Here is a 20,022-nt window from a genome sequence, read left to right on the forward strand (position 1 = left end):
TCATAACACTACATAGAGTTCGTTGGAAGTCGCTCTGGAGAAAAGCGTCTGCTAAATGGATAAATGTTGAGTTTTCCTCTGTATCCAACTCAGGAAAGGAAAGGGATGAACAGTAGCCTAGGACAACTAATTTTCAGCCTACATTTATGTGCCACGTACCAGGCAGGGGTGGAAATGAGTAAAACACTCCGTGTTAGCTAACTTTCAGAGTCCAAGTCTGACTGACGTCAATGGACATGGCCAGGGAACTTTAAATACGCAAACAACATATTTTGTACTAACGTGATCCGTAACATAGGAAACGTGTCTTAAAAACGCGTCTTTTATTTATCGCAGCAATAATTTTGAATTATCTCAGGTTTCGGACGTGGAGACAACGGCGCAGGCCAGGGCCATGCCGTATTTGTAAACGTTAAACAAACGAGTCAAGTCAGCATCACCACGCTGAAAACACACTTTATATAGCAACACTCCAGGAGAGCTTGAGTATATCTTACTTCTTAAAAAGTAATAAATAAAGCTCTTGAAACGCTTGCATTCGTCCATTCCAAGTAAAGGCTCGATATTTTATTAACAAAATAATTTACATTTTGTTTAGTACTGAAATAGTGTGTCATAGACAGTAACGCTACTATAAAAGAAAATCCTTTCGAAAAAAAAAAAACAAAATAAACGAGACCCAGCAGCTGAATGTGCCTCATACTGCCCCCTAGTGGAGCAACAGCGCAGTGACCGCAACTACAGAAAAATACAAAACTCTTTCACAACACGACCAATTATAATAATAATGATAATAATAATAAGAACAGTAAATTCAAAAAGAACATTTAACAATATTTAAATTCACTTTCAGCAGCAGTCTTGCGCAATTCCCACTTAATGTTCATGTAAAACAATCCAGAACCGAACAGCTGGCAATTCAGCCTTTTCTTCTGAACAGTTATGGTCAAGTCAGGATGACAGAGACACACACACACACACACACACACACACACTGATACACACACTTGCAGAGAGACAAACGCGTTCTTTAAACGGCTCCTTTCATACGGACGCGCGTTGTTTAATAGCTTGCAAAGAACACGAAGTTGTACACGTGACGTGGAAAAGACCGAAGAGAAGAATTTCCCTTTTTTTACGAGCTGACAAAGGACAGAGCCAAGAAGTGTTTGCACTTGGAACCGGTATCACCGCATTGTAACACACACACACACAGGAATAACAGTCTGTCTCCACACATAAAAAAAAAAAAAAAAAATCCATATCTCTTTGTTTCGTGGCGGACACCGAGAACGTCTTGCACCGACATCTAGCTCACGTGGAATAACATGCTCGTGATTATGAACTCTTTATCTAGCGTGTTTAAACCATATCTAATAGGCATAAGGAATGTTTGCGAGGTGCTGGAGGGCGAAAACATAACAACAAATGCACAAAGGCGACCAAAAAGCTCCAGCAATGAAGGCGACTAAACTAAGGCGACGAGAACCGATCCGAGCTCATTGTCGCCCACGGAAGAACAGCAACGGGAGCCCGTGCGCCGTAATTAAACGCCGTCCGTCCCTCGATCCTGGCACGCAGGCTGCTATTTGTAATCACAAAGGAAATAAATTTCCAAAGAGGTATAATCTATCAGAAATTATGGGAGAAAGTGAGGCCTAATCACTGGTGCATTATTTGGTTCACATTTTGGGCTTCATTATTCCCAGAAAGTTATGAATAGCAGGACACATATTGTGAGGCCCTGAATTATTGCTTTTTTTTTTTTTTTTTTTTTTTTTTGTCGTCTACCGCCAGTTAATTTGAATTGTCCGCTATTGTTGTGGGCACTACTACCCTCCGAGCTGAAACTTGCCGGGCGCACGCCTGTTTGTTTTGAGTCACGATCGCTTGAGAGCTTTTTTTTTTGGGGGGGGGGTGCAGGTACAGCCGTGGTGGAAATAATTATTCTGCAAACAAAAGCGCTCTGGTTGTTCAGTCACTTTATTTACGAAAGGTGCAAATCGCGCGGCGTCGGACATTGTGAGCGACGACTAAAAAAAAAACAAAAAAAAAAGAAAAAGAGCCGGCCGTCCGCAAAATAAATAATAACCTTTAAAATGGCGCGGCGGCCATGAATGGGCCTCTCCTTACATTTACAACTTTGGATCAATGACTATGACACCAGCGCCACAATATCTGGCGTCTTGCCAGTCGGCCCACGCGGTGACGTGGCTCTCTTATACTAAGCTTAAATTCATACTGGTGTTTGAGGGGGAAAAAAAAAAAAAACCACTTAAAAAATGTCCCTCTTCATTCCCTTCCCGTCTGAAAGCTGAACATGAAGAAAGGGTCAAAGGAACTTAAATCCCTACGACACAGTCATTCTCGCTGACTTGAGAAGCAATAAATTATAGCATCGCATTAACTAGCTCCGGCATAAGCTCCTCTAAGCAACATGATTTGCGTGAGCGAAAATAATGCAGCGTTCGAGGGAAAGGCACTTGTCGCAGAAAATATTGATCTGATTGTAACTGTTTCATCCAGGTGAAGAAAACCACAAATAGGAAATGTGTTCACTGAGCGTCCTCCCACGATGGAACCGTCCACCGGTCCAGGCCGGGGGTGGGTCACGGTCCCGTTACTTGGCGAAGGGCAGTCCCCGCGAGGCACAGCACAGGCACCCGCAGCACACGCAGAGCCCCAGAAGGGACGAGACGAGGGCAGCCAGGCGGGAGCGGCGCTGGTACTGCAGCGCTTTCTTCACCTCCTGCGTAGAATCGCTCACGTAGTCCAGCGTGCGCAGGACGTTCATCTCGATGCTGTCCACCTGCGACTGCTGCCGGCTCACCATGACGCCCAGCGAGAGGAAGAGGTCGTGCAGCTCGCTGATCTGCTGCTCCAGGGCCAACAGCTGCTGGTGTCTCTCCTGGGCCAGGGCGAGCTGCCGAAGGGCCTCCAGGGCCTGGATGTCGGCGCCCACCAACCGCGGCGCCAGGGGCCCTTCGGCCAGCTGCTGGATCTCCTCCTCACCCAGCTCCAGGCCGGCCAGCTGCGTCTGCCGGGCGATTTGCTCCTTCAGGCGCCCCATGTACTCCATCTCCCAGGCGTAGTGCTGACCCATGAGCTGTGAATGGCGCCGGTAGAGGGCGTAGAACTGGCACTGGCGCATGCGGCCCTCGGCGCCGGCGCCGCGCGCGTCCGCCGCCCCCTCTTTCTCCTTCATCCGAGCGAGGTTGTCCTGGATCTCTCGCGCCCGCGTGGTGAACTCGGCCTTGAGCTCGGCAAGCCGCTGCTTCCCGCCAGCCACCTCCTCGACGGTGGTGCTGCACAGCACCTGCTCCTGCATGGCGCGGATCTCTTCCGACAGACCCTGCAGGCGGACCAGGTGCGAGGAGATCCGCGACACCTGGCCGAAGAATTCGTCCAATCCCGAGGGCAGGTCCTCCTGGAAGGCGGCGTTGGAGAAGCCGGACCCGCGGTCGACGGCATCCGGGACCCCGTCTTCCTCGTCCCCGTAGCCCCTGAGCTCGTCCAGTCGGTCTTTCATGTCGCCCCCTCCCCGGCCGAAGAAGCCCCTGTGGCGTGGCGGTTCTCTGCTCCGCCAGCAGCACCGGAGTGTGGCTCCTGCGTCACGCGCTTCTCACACAGTGCCGGCTCGCAGCGTCCTTCCCCGCTCCAGCATTCGAGCAAATATTGACACGCAAGCAGGAGAGTTTGCTCTAGGTGCCATATGATCCGGCACCCCCGCCGCCCCGCTGCGGCGTAGGCGTGAGAGCAACACCACAACACTTCAAAGCTCCTTCTGTGCTCGCCTCTAATTAACCTCACAAAATAAAAAAAAAAATATGTAAATTAATAATGATAGAAGTGATGCCGAGATTGATGGTAACTGGCGTGTAAGAAGTGCTGTATCTGAGTTTGGGAAAAACAACCACTACGGTCTTTAAATAAGTTGTCACAAACAACTTATTGGACACCAGGATGTGGAATATGGATTTCTGGAAATATTTTTTCGGAGGAAAGATCACAATGACACACCGAGTTTCACCTGAAAAGACGTTATTCATATTCCGTAGGTGTCATAGTCAGAAATAAGTAAACAGAAGCATTAAGAGGAAATATTTACAATGTTTTAGCAGGATATACTAAAAGGATTTAATGTTGTCAAAACTATTAAGGTATTAGTTGTTACATACAGTACTTTAGATATAGTTACAGAAGAATTAAACAAGTCACCTTGAAAGCCACATATTCTCTGTTTAAATCCCTCCTGTAATACCTTTGATCGAGGAACAAACCCTGGACTTGGACAAAAAAAATTCGTCAACTGTATAAGTGGCGAATATTTCTAAGTAGTTTAGAATAAATACCTACATCAAAGTGTCAAGCTATCAAATACATAAATATATCTGGCTTAGAATACACCGGGGTAACAGGAAATTAAGAAATTTTAAAAGGAATTCGTAGTTCAAGTATTTTTGTATTGATGTGACCCAATCAGGTTCTTCTGCGGTGCAATGAAAGGGGACTTATGGGGCCAATAAAGAATTGCCACAAAAAAGAGACATATTTACGCACCGGGAGTACTGCGTGTGCTCATTTACGTCAGGGTAATTAATTGACATCAGCGACCTGGACTCTGTCCAACACCACTAGATGTGTGAGCGTCATGTCAGGACTAAAGGAAAATGAGAGGATACTTATTTAAGAAGCATTCAAGTAATAATGATGGACAGAAGATGGTTTGAAATTTTGGCTCAAGAAAAATGAATATGACTAATTTCACACACCATTGTCTTAAACAAGTTAGGCTGGAAAAGCATCTTCTGCAGATGATCCAGTTTCTTCTAGAGGTCTTCTGAAATGGGTCACATTTTCAGCGCTTGAATGTCACTGGGGATTCAACCTTTGACTTTATCCACACAAAGAAAGAAAATCCATCAAAATGGCTCAGCATATATTTCAGCTTCAACATATATTTCATTTTAGACTCTTGCCCCTGATAATTTCCTAACCAAGGTCATGTTTTTATCCACAGCAACCTACTATTTTATGCATTTATCCAGCAGGGTACTTTAAAAACAGCACTTCATGGAAAAAGCCTAGTCAAAGTCTAATCATTTAATAACATCCATACCTCTTCTGGGCCCTCAACAAACGACATTCAAGGTACAAGACCATGACTTTATCTGCAGTGTTGCCATCTGCCCTGCTGTGCTCATAGAGCTCCATACATACTGCAAGAGCAGTGTGACTGTAAAGCTAAAGAAAAAGAGGTGAGTTATACTCGTTTCTTCTCTTATGAACAGCCGAGTTACAAATTTTCAAAGATCCAGATATTTTCCAGTTCAATTATTTTTTTATTCCATTTTCTTTTCTCAAATATCTCTCTGTAGCGGAGCAAACGTTACCTGCAATTCAACGTCCAGCTCATAGATGGCAGTAAAGTGCGACCAAATGAAAGTGCCGGAGAGCATCTTACTCTCGCTTCAACAGCGTTTACAGATTCTTCAGAGTTTGAGAGTGTTGGTGATCGGTAATAACCTGAGGAACATTGCACGTTTACGGATAAATTGGTCAAATTAAAAAAATAGCCATTGAATATAAATTTCTGGAAATGCCTTTTCATTTATATCAATTTCATTTTAAATTAAGAATATTAAAATTACTCTCGCAACCTTTCACTTATTAAAGCTCTGCCAGAGGTTTTTACAGGACCTACCAAATGAAAATTTGACATTACATTATTATGGATTTATTCATCGTGATTTTGTGGTAAAAGTGACAAACTGCGCAGGCATTTAGCTCGCAGTCCACATGTGTTGAGTACAGCAGGTTTCCTACTTTCACATAAAACAAACCAGGTGGTTTGCTGCCCTCCAGGACAGCGGTGAACAGCCTTTCTCTTGCTGACAGGAGTGTGAACCTATCAGGCCTGGAGACTACTAACTCCACATCAGCTAGCTAAGATCATTCCTGGAGCTTGTGGATAGGTATTCAGCCCAGAGGTGGGCCTTCAGCCTCAGAGGTCAGGTTCACCCAACAGTGTCAACAAAGGACTGGAACGGGTCCGACGGGCAGGAGCTCCGCAGAAGAGCTGGTCCGACTGCTGCCTTTCCAAAAAAAAAAAAAAAATCAGCCCATAACTTTTAGAGAAGACTGGGAATCTACAGACCTAGAGACAGACAGAAAACATGGCCTTAACCTGTTCTCACAACTATGTTCTACGCATAACTGAAAATTCTGCACTTCTAAATCTTCCTGTTTCAAGTTCAAAATGCACACCGACCTTAGCAAAAAAACATTGAAGTTTAACCTAATTTATTTAAATTTTTTTAAAAATAAAAAGCAGGAAGACAGCAGAATTACTCACTTTACCAGCTTTATTAGTCTATCAGTAAATATGGAAACAAGCTACAAAGAACATCACTCATTTAGCATTAGAATCTATCAAAGTGAAAACTTTACAAAAATGTACATATCACTTATCTCTTTTCACTTACATAAAAAAAAAAAAAAAAAAAAAAAAAAACTAAAATTCTCCACTCCCATTGCATAACTGTTACATTTGGTCTGCCTCTTAGTGGCATTTGAACAAAAATCCCTGAACTTCTGTTTTTTTTTTTTTTTCTAACAAAGCATCCTGAGAGATGGGCAACCGGAGGGAGGGAGGGTGGATTTTGGCAAAACTGTCTCCTGGGACAAACCCCCCTCCCCCAACATACTTAGAGGATAGAAAGGACCCGCACATCCAGGTTGAACAGAGGGAGGTTATTGCTCCTGGAAGGGCGACTCTCTTCAACAACTCGGTTTTGACACCTGCTTCCTCTACTCCACTAAGAGGCAGTTGAGGACGGTACGTGTCCAGCTCTCCAACCGAACTGACCCCAAAAAGGTTAGATGGTGAGTACTGGTGTCATAACCCAATGGAAAATGCGCTTCTTCTAGAAATTAGTGCAAAGGGGGTTTGTCACCAAGAGTCACATGTTCCTAGCCTGGAGAGAGGATGTGGGGCTCTTAAGAAATGGGAACTGAAAGCGACAGTTCCTCCAAACTACAAAAAGCAGTAATCATCACATGTGCAAAGACTCAAAACAAACAAAAGTAGAGCTGCAAGGCATGAGAGTAACTGGGTGGGGGAGACACTTTACATTCTCAGCTATGCTTACAGATGAGCAGGTTGAGCCCTGACACACTTGCAGCCTTCCTCGGAATCAGTGTCACTTCAGTGCAAGGCCGCCTTGGTCTCGCTTGGTGTTGGGTGGACACCTTAATGCACAGGGGATGGCACCTTCAGTAGAACAACAGTGTGGTGCAGGGACAAAAAGGACCCCCTATCTGGTACAACCACACACACACCTATTTGGGTCCACAGCACTCGAGACAGGACCACCTTGAAGACATTGCCTTCAGCTTGGACAAGAATGACTATGAATTTAATGAGAAACGCTCTGGAGAAGCATGATCATGTCCAGACCCTACTGAAACCCAAAAAATAAACACTCAGAGGAGCAAAACTATTGAACTCCAAGTTACTTTTCAAAACTCACTACAGGACCATGACCTGACATGTGGATTCTGGGCTTCTGAAGTGAAATTATTCACGTGGACATGTACTTCTGAATGTATCCATTCATCGGTTGGATATCAGTGTCTTAATGCCAGACTTTCCGTATTTGCCCTGCAAAGGGTGCAATCCACTTTTCAAATCACATATGGCTTCTTAATCAAGTGTCCACAGCTCATGAGTCATTAAAAATAAAAGCAAGTCATGATTTTCAAAGGACCTGTACAAGTGTTCCGACACAATCCAGAAAGACAAGCTCAAGTCATCATAAAGATGACTTTCAACATGGATGGTGTCGCAGCTGAAATTTTTACTTAATATCTGTGTTAAATACAAATTTTTCCCAAAAATATCCATGTCTAGAACTGCTTAAGAATTTGTATGATGACACAAAGGTTGGACTTGAAGAGATTCCATTCAGCAACTCAGACAGACCCAAGTTTAGCGTTCAATGAGAGTGTGTGACTCCAAACACACGCAGAACAATGACTTCAACATCCAACACTAACTTCAATATCTTCCTCTGCAGTTGGTCTCTGAGTAGCACATGTGTACCCTGGTTCTGTGTGACCCCGGTGAAGAACACACACCTAAAAGGTAGAAGGTACTTCTTTGAAAAATGCACAAATACTTTGAGACAAAAGCATTAAACAGGGTGGAATACATGAGCACAAAACATCCCACCGAGAGAAAAAAAAATGTAAACATACTGACTACTTAATACAAACTGAGTTCATTGCAACTGTATGAAGGACATCCTTTTTGCACGTTCCTCATCTCATCGTTCAGAATGTGACAATAGATCAGGAGTACGAGCCTGGCTGTGTTGACATTGTTACCATAATGAAGATTCAGTTCAGCACAACTTTTCATAGTACATTTGACATACTGATCAATCTCCACTCGTGACAAAATCCAGTTTGCACGTATCACCATTGTGTTCACTGTGGCCCTTTTTAGGACAAACCTGAAGACCCCCTCAAAGAACATTGACACAAACACTTCCACATTTGACAACTGTTGCTGTAACATTGACAAACAACAGAAAATCAACTGGAACAGATAGCACAACTGAGAATGGACACAAAGTTTAAGAAACTTGGTGGACAGCTCTGGAGAGATGCGGGTCTTCTCAAGTTGGGTTACATTCTTGGACATGGTCTCCATGAACACCATGCAACCCCCATGGCTAAACTGGAATTCTACGTTCTTCTCTGAGGCGGATGAGACTATTTCGCAGAAGCCCTTGGGAGCCTGCCGCTTCGTCACTGAGGAGTAATAAAACCACCACATACAGACAAACAGGGTGGGACATAGAAATGACAGGTGTCTAATTTGGACAAATGTCTTCTCGCAGTTTTATTTTAAAAAAAATTAAACAAAAATGTGCTTTAAAAAAAAAAAAAACAACACTCTCAAACTCACATTCTGCTGGACTACCACATTGCAAGTATGATGCTTGTGGAAGGGGGAGGCATCTATTACATGAAGAAAAGCTATGACTCCCCCCCCACAAAAAAAGTTGTGGAGCAGAGGCATTGGCCAAGTCTTTAAAAGTCCTTTAGCTTTGTCCTACCGTTGATATAAATACGAAAGATGAACCAACCTCATGAGATTGTGCATCCCACAACCACGGCAACAGTCAGTAACACAGCTGAACCACCAATCAACGGGAGTGCTTATGGGAGACCCGTTCATACAGTCTACTAATATTAGTCAAAGACTACCAAGAGGCCTTCAGAATCTGAGCGAGAAGAAGATGGAAGTGTAAAAACCGAGGACCTGGATCAGAAGAGCACCTTGTTGTTGTGGAGGGTCAGAGGGAGGAAGGACAAAGAGGTCGCCCGCATGCTGACCTGCTCCCACCTGTTCTCTCTGCCACCAGCCCTCCTGAGGAATTTGCAGCACTTGGCGGAGCAGTTCCTCGTTAATGCTTAGGGATCCGAACAAAGAAAAGTGCCGTTGGGACGCCTGCGAGGCCAGGGGGTTGACACCGTTTGCCCTGGAGTGTGCAACCCTCTCTGGAGACAGGTGCCCGATGCTGCGGCTCCCTTCTTTGCATCTCCTCCCGTTCTTCAGCTGCCATGTGTAATTGATAATGCATTGTGCAAACATTTCATTGTCATTGTTCAGCATTTCACGGTAGGAATTGATTGCAAAGTGTATAATACAATAGTGTAAAAAATATAAATATTTCTATCGTAAAAAGAGTCCATATGAAGGTATGACGGAAATGAAGTAGGCGTGTGGGGGGAGGGGGGGGGTTGTTCCAAAAATCTGACGACTGCGCCGTGCTACGCATTCGAAACAGGCACGCTGTAATGCCAGGGTTGCACTTCCAGAATAGCGCTATGAACCAACGGTCACTCACAATCTCCCTTTCCATGCTTCAGTGGCTTTGATTTGATATTTTTTCAAGTTTCTCGATAAATATATACTTCGCAAAGTAGCGTGAACAAACGTGGCACCCGAGTGTGAGCACAGGATAGCTTTCAAAACGTCCAGCTGCGTATTAAATAAATATCTGATTTAATTCTGCAGTGTGACCTTAAAATCCAGAATTAGAGAGTTAATAGAAAGCACCAGAACTGATCACACTGGGGTTGAGAACAGCAAGGGAAATGGTACAGGTATTACAGTGGTAGGGTAGGAAGGGGAAACACTAACAGGCTACGTGCTCCAGTGAGCACAGGTGACAGATCTACAAGTTGTGTGGACAAAAACAGAGACTTCTTGCTACCCCTTGCCCCCAAGTATAGAAGCTGGCAAGGGAGGGGCATGGAGGAAGCAGAAGGAAGTAAGTGTTTTAAGGCCCACGAGTACAGTAAGGCGGAAAGGAGAGGGGCAGACAGTTTGGGGAAAACGGGATGGGGAGGTGTCCACCGTGCCGAGGAAACTCTGAGGAGCCAGAAGGGGCTCCATTGGCAAAAAAAAAAATCAGAGAGCACCACTGCCAGTTGGAAGTCGTAAACAATCTTCTATGCACAAAAGGTGAAAAAGAATTTAGAAAGGAGGAAAAAAAAAAAAAAAAAAAAAAAAAAAAAACATAAAAGAAAACATCCCTGCAGAATACATGGAGTCAAATCCTTTCAAAGTAAAGTGTCTTGTCACAACAGAGTAGTTGGTGTGTGGCAGCACAAAGAGAGGGAGGTGTGTGTCAGTGGTTCCAGCCCATCAGATGGCTGACCCGTGCCTTCTCAGTCATGCGACGCACACGGCCAGAGCGGGACCGGCCCAGATTCAGAGGGTCCGTAGTGGTCGACTCTCCGTCGTCGTCCGAGTCGTCATTGTACAGGACTGTCCGGCGACCCTGGTTCCGTGTGTTAACCCTGGTGGATTTCCGCCGGCCAGTCACCACCTTGGTTTGTTTGACACTCTGGGATACTTCCTCCTCCTCAGGCTCCTCCTCCTCTTCGTCCTCAGGCTCCTCCTCCTCCTCAGGCTCCTCCTCCTGCGACTCTGACTCCTCCTCTTCTGGTTCCAGCCTTGCCCGTTTTGTTTTGACTGGCGCTACTCTTGCTCGTGTATTCCTCCGCTTCATCCCGCCCCTGGCTGACATCTTGTCCCTTGCTGTGTCTTGGGGTCGAAGACGTGGGGCCTTGCTGTAGTCATGATCTCCGCCCTCCACAAATTCCCCAACCTCCGACTCAGAACCACTCCCGCTGTCATCAGAAGACGAAGAGGAGGAAGAAGATGAAGATGATGAAGACGACGAGGAAGACGATGAGGATGATGAAGACGAAGAGCCACTGGAGGTCCCTGTCGCCTCTTTCTCCACCTGCAGGCCAAGCCTGCGGCGTGTGGCTGTGCTCAAGCTCCGCCCAGCACCATTCGTCAGAAGTCCATTGCTCACTGGCTCTGCAGTGTAAACACAAAAAAGGTGAAAGAGCACACCATTATTAGCTAATTACCCAAGCACTGCAAAACTTAAAAAAACCTATTGCATAGAAAAAATATCATATAAGATCATACTAAACCTGAAATGATAGTTTTGCCTTCCAAAAGCAAGAAGACCTTCAAAAAAAAAATCTTACTGACACTTGACATTGGCAAGACTATGGCTTACATTCCATTTCATACATGAAAACTAGACATTTGAGGTCTGTCACAACATGCCTGTGGTCTTTGAGGGCGTGGCCTTGCTCCGTGTCACCCTGCAGGCTCCGGAACCCCTGAACTGGGCTCCCACCGTGGAGCTGGACGAGGGCTGGCTCTCCTCATCGTTCTCGTCAATGATGGAGCCACTAGCTTCTGAGGCTGCAAACACATACACCTGATTACCTGCAAGCTACACAACGTTCCACAAACTGTAGAGCGGACTTGCTGCGGTCCACAGTCATAATACTTCAGCGTAGGGTGACCAACAGTTTTTTTTCCCCTCCTACCTTGAGATGACCTTCGTGATCGACTTTTTATTGGAGAAATGGAGGTTTTTGAGGTTGACTTTGCATTTGTTTTTCCAGGCTTGTGCTTTCCTTTTGGACTGAGCAAAAGCAAGAAAAAAAAAAAAAAGAAACGAGTTTGGATGACTAGACAGTTGCTTAAGAAAACTGACCACTGAAGCACGAGGACCAGCGGCAGCTAAAATGGGTACACAGCAGAGACACCTCAGGGTCAAGGGTCTGAGAGGACGACTAACTGAGGTACCTGGAAGCCCGGCTGGCTGAAGCCGAGCTGCTACTACTACGGAGACGCTTGCGGTAGCTCTGCCTCTGGCGGCTCCGCCGCTGGTTCTGAATGGCCGACTTGTAGTCCGCGATGATGGGCAGGATCTGGGCCTCAAAGAAGGCTGACAGGCTCAGGGTCATGCTGTAGATCTGAGGCACGAGGACAGATACAGCACCATGAATTTCTCTCCTCTACAAGAAGCATAAACTCAAGCCCATCAATCAGCCAGAGTTGATACTGTGCATTCGTGTGTATGTGTGTGCCTGTAGGTGCACCTTTCTTTGAGTAAAATCATACAAAATAGGGGAAAAATATAATCTAAAGTGGTGTGGTGGACTGACATGAAACGGTACAAGAAAAACACTGGTCCAACTAGGAAACAATGGTGTTAATGCGAGATGAAGTTTCCTAACCCTAGACTTTTTATTGGGGGTGTAGGCCTTGGAGTTGCTGAAGATGAGCCGGACATCTTTACAGAACTCCATCGGGTTTTCGTAGTTTCCAGCTGCGAGCGTCTCAGACACGGTGCCCAAGTCCATTGGCGTGTCAATGATGTCTCGGTAATCCTAGCAGAGCACAAAGCGCCAGAAGCCAGGTTAGCGCCTGCCAACTACCTCACACACAGCAGGGAGGGGTTTTCTTATAGAATTTTTTTGGGGGGGGAAATCATCCAAATAAAATGAGTGATCATCACAAGTCACAGATGTGACACAACACTTGCAATTAGATTCTGTACAGGTTATCCCTAATCCTAGGATCTTATAAACAGGGATATGACAGACGAAGTATTAATAATTCAAGTAATGGCAGGCTAACTAGCTATGTTAATACCATGAAAGTGCACTTGGCTCAAAAAAATTCGTTGAGAAAATCATTTAATTTCAGTTAATCCCACAATTGTTCTACAACTTTCTACATATCATTAATATGTTTGTAAGTAGACTGTCAGATAATGCAATCTGTCTCAACGTTGCCATAACGTAGCGTATTTCCGAGAGAATAAGTAAGTTACTGGGTAAGCGAAGAGGTCGACGGGTTGACGGAAGGGCTCCGAATCAGGGCTCTCCAGCAATCGTTTGAGCAGCTCGCGACACTGCCCGTACCAGGCCTGCACATCCAGCACCACCCCGCGTTTCTTGGCTGTCGGCTGCTCCTATACAGAGAAAATCCCAGAAACATAGTCAAAATAGTGTTTATCGGGGGGGATACTACCTTCAAAGAACAAACAGCGATCAGTTTATTTCTCCCACAGCACTTTCTACATTTATCCATTTACTAAAATTCCCATCTGTACACCTGTTTACACACCAAGCCAAGAGAGGGCACAAAAAAGCACCTGAACAAAACAAGAGTATAAGGCCTGCATTTGACAGTGTCACCCATCAAGAAGATGACTAATGTTGCACAAATCAATGCAACGAATGAGTCCAAACTAAACAGTGGTTCACGGAGACACAGTATTTTATTTTAGAAATTAGTATTAATGTAGCATAGCTAATTAGTCAAAAGGCAGTAATTCTTAGGAATGTATTCTAGTTATTCAAAATTTTGCAGACCAAACCTGTAGATGTGAGAAACTATATTAAGTTTAACACTATATTATTAAGCTGTAATACTGCATTGGTAGCAATTCAGGGGTAAATGTGATTTCAGAGTTACAAACAGCCTTCTGGTTCCAACTATGTCAGTTGAGGGGACAGTGTGCGTGATTCTCCAGTACTGCAGTACCTGGAGTTAGACAGTCAGCCTTCTCCAGTCTCCTCAATTCAGGGTGGCGTAGCCAGTCTGCATCATTACTTTCTGTTCATGTTATGTTTCTTATCAAAATATGATCTCATGTTTTGTACAGCAGAATAGATTCTAATTTTTGCAGTGCAAAGTCACACTTGTTTCAGAAGTTGACATCTCAACTCTTTATATGACGCTTGTATTCAGAAAATTACTAATAAGGGAAGAATCAACTGGAAAAAAATGATATTCACAATCAAAATTTAGATTATCAATGCAACCTTTGTTTGTGCTCTACTTGTCCTCTGTCCAGTAGAGGTCCCAGGTGTGTCTGAATCCACTTCTACTTCCGCATCCTGCAGAAACATTATAGTGTCTCCTCAGGGTATGCATCTGGTCCAGTAATAAAGATGCAGTGACTGCCTTCACACACCACCACTTACGACATTAAAGTGCAAAAATTATGGTTTAATTACTGACGCCGTGCACGTACTCATCAGTTCAAATCTAGGCATCAATGCTGTTAAAAGCATCACCTGGTGGAAGAAAATTTGTAACATCCACCTTGGATGAGTTTGCCCTGAAACACTGTAGATGTTCCCTCCAAGTGTGTGCCAATCCAGACTCACCTCCCCTTCGGCACCACTGCTGACCTCACTCTTTACCTTACGGTACAGCTCCAGGATGTCTGAGCAGCTCTGGTCCCTAAGCAATGCAAAATTGAAACGGTCAAGACAAGGGTCAGACCACATCATTTGTACTGTAACTGCGAAATGTAAACTCTGATGAGCAGCGAGTCATGACACTGGACAGACAGGACAGCTGTTTGACACTTGCGCTGCAGCGTGCTAAAAATGCATGTTTGACATCTGTCATACCCAATGAAGCGCAGCAGCACATCTGTCACAGTCTTGGCGGCAGTGACGATGGGGCTCTGTGGCTCGTTGAAGGTGCGGGCGTTGTGCTCGATGTAACGTACCTCCCACATGAGAGCCGAGATCCGCCTGCAGGGGGCAGCACAAGTTAGAGCATTTTAAACCAAGAGCAGGCGATACTTGCAAGCATCCTGTAGTTGTTAATGTAATTTCATATTCATATGCAGGTGGTCCTTGATTTATGACAGGAATTCCATTCCAATGCCCTTGTAATTTGAAAATCCCCTTATACTATATTATATAAAACATAAGAATATGCTAAACAATTAACACAGAAGAACATTACAATATGGGTCTGGAATACTTTTTCACAAATCTCCACACACTGCTCATATTAAAATAATACTAATATAGTATAATAATAAAGTACAATAGTATATTTTCATGCTGCACTATTTTCACCTTTATTTCTAAGTCTTTTCTTTTTGCTTTTTCTACAGAATACTCTATTTTATTAACTAAACTGTTGTATTCTCCAGAACAGCCATTACAAAAAAAATTGAATGGAATCATAAGCTAAACATTCTTTGAATAAAACTTTTTTGTAAATAAAACTCAATGGCTCAACAGACAAAACTTGAGTCAGTAAGAAATATGGTGACTTGCATCAGTATGGCTAGTCGTTGCTATAGTAAAGCAAACAGTGGTCGTGTTTTGTTGGGATGACATCATAAATTGCACAGATCGAGGATGACCTGTAGTCACAGCTGCATGTAAGCAAATGGAGGAAATGTAACCTGAAAGCTGCTGGACTCAAACTTCTACCTCTGTCCAAAACTGAAGTAGTCCAGAAAAAAACTGTTTCTGTATTAAGAGGGTCAAGCTATTGCCTTACTGGAATAAATGCAACAGCTAAGGAAGTGAACATCTGTGCCATTGATCCAGTTTTTCAACTTGCCTGTAGAAGCGGTTCTCTAGCCTCTTGCGGATGGTACCGAGGTCGGTGGGGTAAGCCACCACGATGCAGTAAAGGGGATAATCCCTCAGGTCCACAGGCGAGGAGAAGGGCTTGGCTATGTCTGAGAGAAAGCATAGAGGGGGTCTGGGTTATTGTACCATGGTCATTACTCAACATCTCAAATTGCAGTCATCATTCCGTGACTTCCACAACTCCGCTGTAGTTGGACTGTGCATCACTCCAATAAACCACCCTGCAGAGGAAAACACGACTGACGGAAAAGTTGGTTTTCCCCTCATACATCACCAGTCAAAAGCTGATGAAGAAATAAGGCGTTACACCTTCCCAGCTCTACTACAACAGGTCCCACAGAAATGAAACTCTTGTGTGTCCAGTTCCTCCCATACAGATGTTGCTCAGGTCAGAGCACTTTCCAAGATACTGTAGTTCAGATGTTTAAAACAGATCATTAGAGTTCAAGGAACTTTTTAAAGGAAATCAGCTACAGTGTCAGGTATGCAGAAATACATCAAATTACTAAAGGAACCCAGAGGTACTGAATAAAGTTTAAACCTAATGTGCCATCCTCTCTTCTAATAAGAAGAGAGGAAAAATTGATCTCTCTGAAGGTGAGGCATTTTCCATCGGGGCGCCAGCAGCATTACATTTACAATGTGAAGTAGGACATTCCCACAGAAACAGGTGAGGCTGATCCTAGGTGAAAATGCTGGGTGGTGGCAGCAGGTGGAGGTCAGACTGTGTTACCCAGGGTCAGCAGTTGGTCGATCCCACAGATCACTCTCTCGCAGTCTTCGTCCCGCGTGTGCACGCCCCATTCGCCCTCCTGTGGCCTGTACAGCAGGGCCTTCAGCTCCTCCTCCAAAACTGGGACACCATCCCCCTCCTCATCTGGGAATGCAGCTAGTAGGGAATTGGTGTTAGTCAGAGGGTGGTATTCAGGCACAACAAAGGTGAGGCATAAAATACCCATACACTACAAGCATCCATCCACAATAAACACTTGTCCAGTGCAGGATCCTGCAAGGTATACTGTTGATAGAAGACTAGTGCACATTAACGCAGTGTGGCAGGGGGATCATATTTGTACAACCTACTGCACTGAGGATAAGTTTTAACACAGCGCAGAATTCTGGGATACAAACCCCCCCAGCGAAATGCAAGATTGTCTATACCTTCTTCTGGAATGGGCTCCATATCCCAGGGACTCATCTTCTCCCTCTCGCCATTGTCCCACCTGCACAGTGGGACCAGCATAAGCTTTACAACACAACTACTCACAGATCCAGTGTAGGAATTACACAAGAGCAACTCCACTACCTCTGCATTGAGAAGTCATCATTTTTTGGTCTTTGATCAGATTTGGTACAAATAAACACACACACACACTTTCTGAAACTGCTTGTCCCAAGCGTGGTCGCGGCGAACCAGGGCCTAACCCAGTAACACAGGGCGCAAGGCTGGAGAGGGAGGGGACACAACCAGGTTGGGACGCCAGTCCGTCACAAGGCACCCCAAGCAGGACTCGAACCCCAGAGCCGCTAGAGAGCGGGACCCGGCCAAGCCTGCTGCACCACCGTGCCCCCCGGTACAAATATAATTACATTTACAATATTTATTAATTTGTCTCACTTTATCTCCAGAATAACTTACAATGTTAAGCTACTTGCTATGATTTACCCCATTTCTACAGCTGGGTATTTTTTATTAGATCAATTCAGGGTGGGATTTGAATTTGCAAACCTAACCACTACGTGACCTGCCAGTGAACAAACGTGGGTTTGCATCACAGGGTTCTGAGGATGGACAGTATGGAGACAGGTTCAAAGCCAGCGCTCTCCACTTCTGGTGGCTGCTCAATGTACACGTCTTCCAGTTATTTCAAAGAGGAGCAGCATACACCCTGACAAATGTGGCTCAAATGGTTCAGAAATTAGTTGTGTCCTCAATTGCTTATTGCTTAGATGGACCTTCTGGGTAGGACCACCTTAACGACTCACCGCACTGCGTAGCACTGGAACAGGCTGTCTGGGTACTCAGATTGGAAAGGCTGCTGATTCTCCACACTGCCGAACCACCAGGCGTCATCGATGATGCTGCGGAAGCGCATGCCTTCGTGGGAGAACGCCGGTGAGGTGTGAGAGAGTACACTGTCCCATGAATGGGCTGCCTGAGGGAACGTCAACTCACCTGACTGCCAGTTTCTCTCCTTGGCTTCGTTGTAGAACTGCTGCAGCACCAGAAAGTCTATGACGTCAGGCATATCATGATACCTGCCAAAATCCGGGGTGCAGAACAGAGTTAACACAAAGGTGTCAAATTCGGGGGCTGTTTTTACCTACAACAAGGTTACAAATTTCTTCTTTCACCAATCTTCCAATTTTCTTTTGTGCTTTGGGGTCAGGAGTCATCCGTAGAGGTTTAATCAAAGCAAACAAAGCTCGTTAAAGCATTATTGATTATCTTTTTCTCCAAAAAAAATAAAAAATTTACCAATTAAAAATGTTTAAGGTGCCATCTAGCATTTATTGTGAGTCCAAAGAATGAATGTGTACCCATTTAAGCTTAACATGAATTCATGGAAATGAAAACCTGCAATTAAGAGAAAGTTACGAGTAAGACTGGCCAGCTGAAAACACTCACTTGAGAGAAAAGGACTCGCCAGTCATCTTGCCTGAGTTGGGGTCAAGGAAGGCCAGCTTGAGGCAGCAGAGTGTTGGAGGCCCCACCTCATATTTGAGTCCCACGATCTTCACAGACTCCTGGTCCTGGCAAGGGATTCAAACACACACACGCGGAGGAGTGTTAAAACCCCAGACAAACCAGATTAGTGGGATTACAACTACATGGGGTTCTTACATTTAGTTTTTTTTTTTTTTTTAATCAAATCTGCTTTAAATGACTTATTGATCAATTTATGAAGCCAGACATTTCCGATGAACCATTTAGTGTAAAGGCTATTCTCAGAACTTGAACCAGAAACCTTAGTCACGGGACTTTTTGGGTCCTTCAGTGGAACCTACAGGATGTAGTAGGTCCAGCGCTTGAATGTGACTTGCCCGGCCCCACAGGTGCACATCTACCCTACCCTGAGGTCCAGCTTGTTCCAGGGTTGCTTCTGCGGGTTGACGACGTAGCAGCGAGCCTTGCGCACTGCTCGCACATACGCCTGGTGGCCCTGTCGGAAGTAGATGAGCTGGAGGAGCAAAAGAAACAGGTGTCAGTACTCTGCAGCTCCACACACCACACAACGGTATCCGTGTAGATGGCCGCAAGCTGAAGGTCTAAACTCCAGCAAACTTCAGGGCTGTCGTTCAACTAGAGGCCGATTACTAAATCAAACAGACGGGTGGGATTACATCCTGGGCAATCAGTCACTTTAATCACTTTGAATAGGCTGACTGAGCCTGGGGCAAAAAGCAAGCATTGTAATGGGCCTATGGGAGAGAAGCTGCTTCTCCCAGATCACTGAGACAGCTCACAAACCGCATGCAACTGTCACACTAAATAGATGAGTCAGTTGACAAGTGCTGAAATCAGGTACAGGTTCTCTTCCATATACACTTGTATGGGGTGGCTGAGAACTTCATTTACATCAAAAGATATCATTACTGTGCTGCTTAGCTGATGCATTTATCTGAAGTTACTTGCTCTACTGGACCCAGCTACAACACTCTTATGGGAAGAGAGAATAACTCACATTTTGTGAGCTCTCCCCATGTGTACAGCCAGAATGACTGTGTAAAGGGGCAAAAAACATATGTGCACCGAATTAATAAAACTTGCTCATAAACTGCCGTAGTGGTTCCTTTAGGCTGCTGGTCCATTCCATTCTGTGAACCACTACACTACCTCCAGCCCCACAGTGACTATCCTGGACTATGTCAGAGTAGTAGTGCTTTGACAACAAGGGCAATTCTTATAAATACAGTTGGCGACCCCCCAGCAATGGGTCACACCTCCCTCTGAGAACACAAAGAACTTTATGGGAGACAAAGGAAACATACTACAGCACTGATCTACAGCAGTGCTCTTCCAGTGACTCAGTTTCACGCCAATTTACCACAGAGGCTCTTTCCTGACTATCTCTGAAGAGAACATCACCAGAATTCAAGGAACAATGCCACACGTCATGTGTGTCCCACCATGGTCATGGCAGCATAAAAAGCAGCAGGTTTGAGAGAACTCTACAAATGACATCAAAATGACAGCTGGAGTGCCAGGTG

General features: G+C 44.9%; 2 protein-coding genes across 4 annotated transcripts in view; both read right to left on the reverse strand.

Moving 5' to 3' along the window:
* Positions 1-1,941: 1,941 nt before the first annotated feature.
* Positions 1,942-3,755, reverse strand: LOC114912209 (syntaxin-3-like). The gene has a single exon (XM_029257954.1). The coding sequence runs from the start codon at positions 3,527-3,529 to the stop codon at positions 2,621-2,623; it is 909 nt and encodes a 302-aa protein (XP_029113787.1). The 5' UTR covers positions 3,530-3,755; the 3' UTR covers positions 1,942-2,620.
* Positions 3,756-6,540: 2,785 nt separating this feature from the next.
* The window catches only part of LOC108920080 (bromodomain and WD repeat-containing protein 3-like), a 28,246-nt gene continuing 14,764 nt past the window's right edge, over positions 6,541-20,022 (reverse strand). For 2 of the 3 annotated variants that reach the window (XM_018728576.2, XM_018728575.2), the window contains 15 exons: positions 18,885-18,992; positions 18,440-18,564; positions 17,797-18,069; positions 16,972-17,033; positions 16,544-16,699; positions 15,779-15,899; positions 14,824-14,949; positions 14,575-14,650; positions 14,227-14,301; positions 13,230-13,370; positions 12,631-12,783; positions 12,197-12,366; positions 11,935-12,032; positions 11,666-11,806; positions 6,541-11,407 (listed from right to left, as the gene is read on the reverse strand). In XM_018728576.2, the coding sequence (XP_018584092.1) occupies positions 10,707-11,407; positions 11,666-11,806; positions 11,935-12,032; positions 12,197-12,366; positions 12,631-12,783; positions 13,230-13,370; positions 14,227-14,301; positions 14,575-14,650; positions 14,824-14,949; positions 15,779-15,899; positions 16,544-16,699; positions 16,972-17,033; positions 17,797-18,069; positions 18,440-18,564; positions 18,885-18,992 (2,526 nt within the window). In that variant the 3' untranslated portion in view covers positions 6,541-10,706. The remainder of the gene's footprint in view (positions 11,408-11,665; positions 11,807-11,934; positions 12,033-12,196; positions 12,367-12,630; positions 12,784-13,229; positions 13,371-14,226; positions 14,302-14,574; positions 14,651-14,823; positions 14,950-15,778; positions 15,900-16,543; positions 16,700-16,971; positions 17,034-17,796; positions 18,070-18,439; positions 18,565-18,884; positions 18,993-20,022) is intronic. The other variant, XM_018728578.2, reaches the window with a different exon arrangement.

The sequence above is a fragment of the Scleropages formosus genome, chromosome 14 (assembly GCF_900964775.1).
Source record: "Scleropages formosus chromosome 14, fSclFor1.1, whole genome shotgun sequence".
NCBI lineage: Eukaryota > Metazoa > Chordata > Actinopteri > Osteoglossiformes > Osteoglossidae > Scleropages > Scleropages formosus.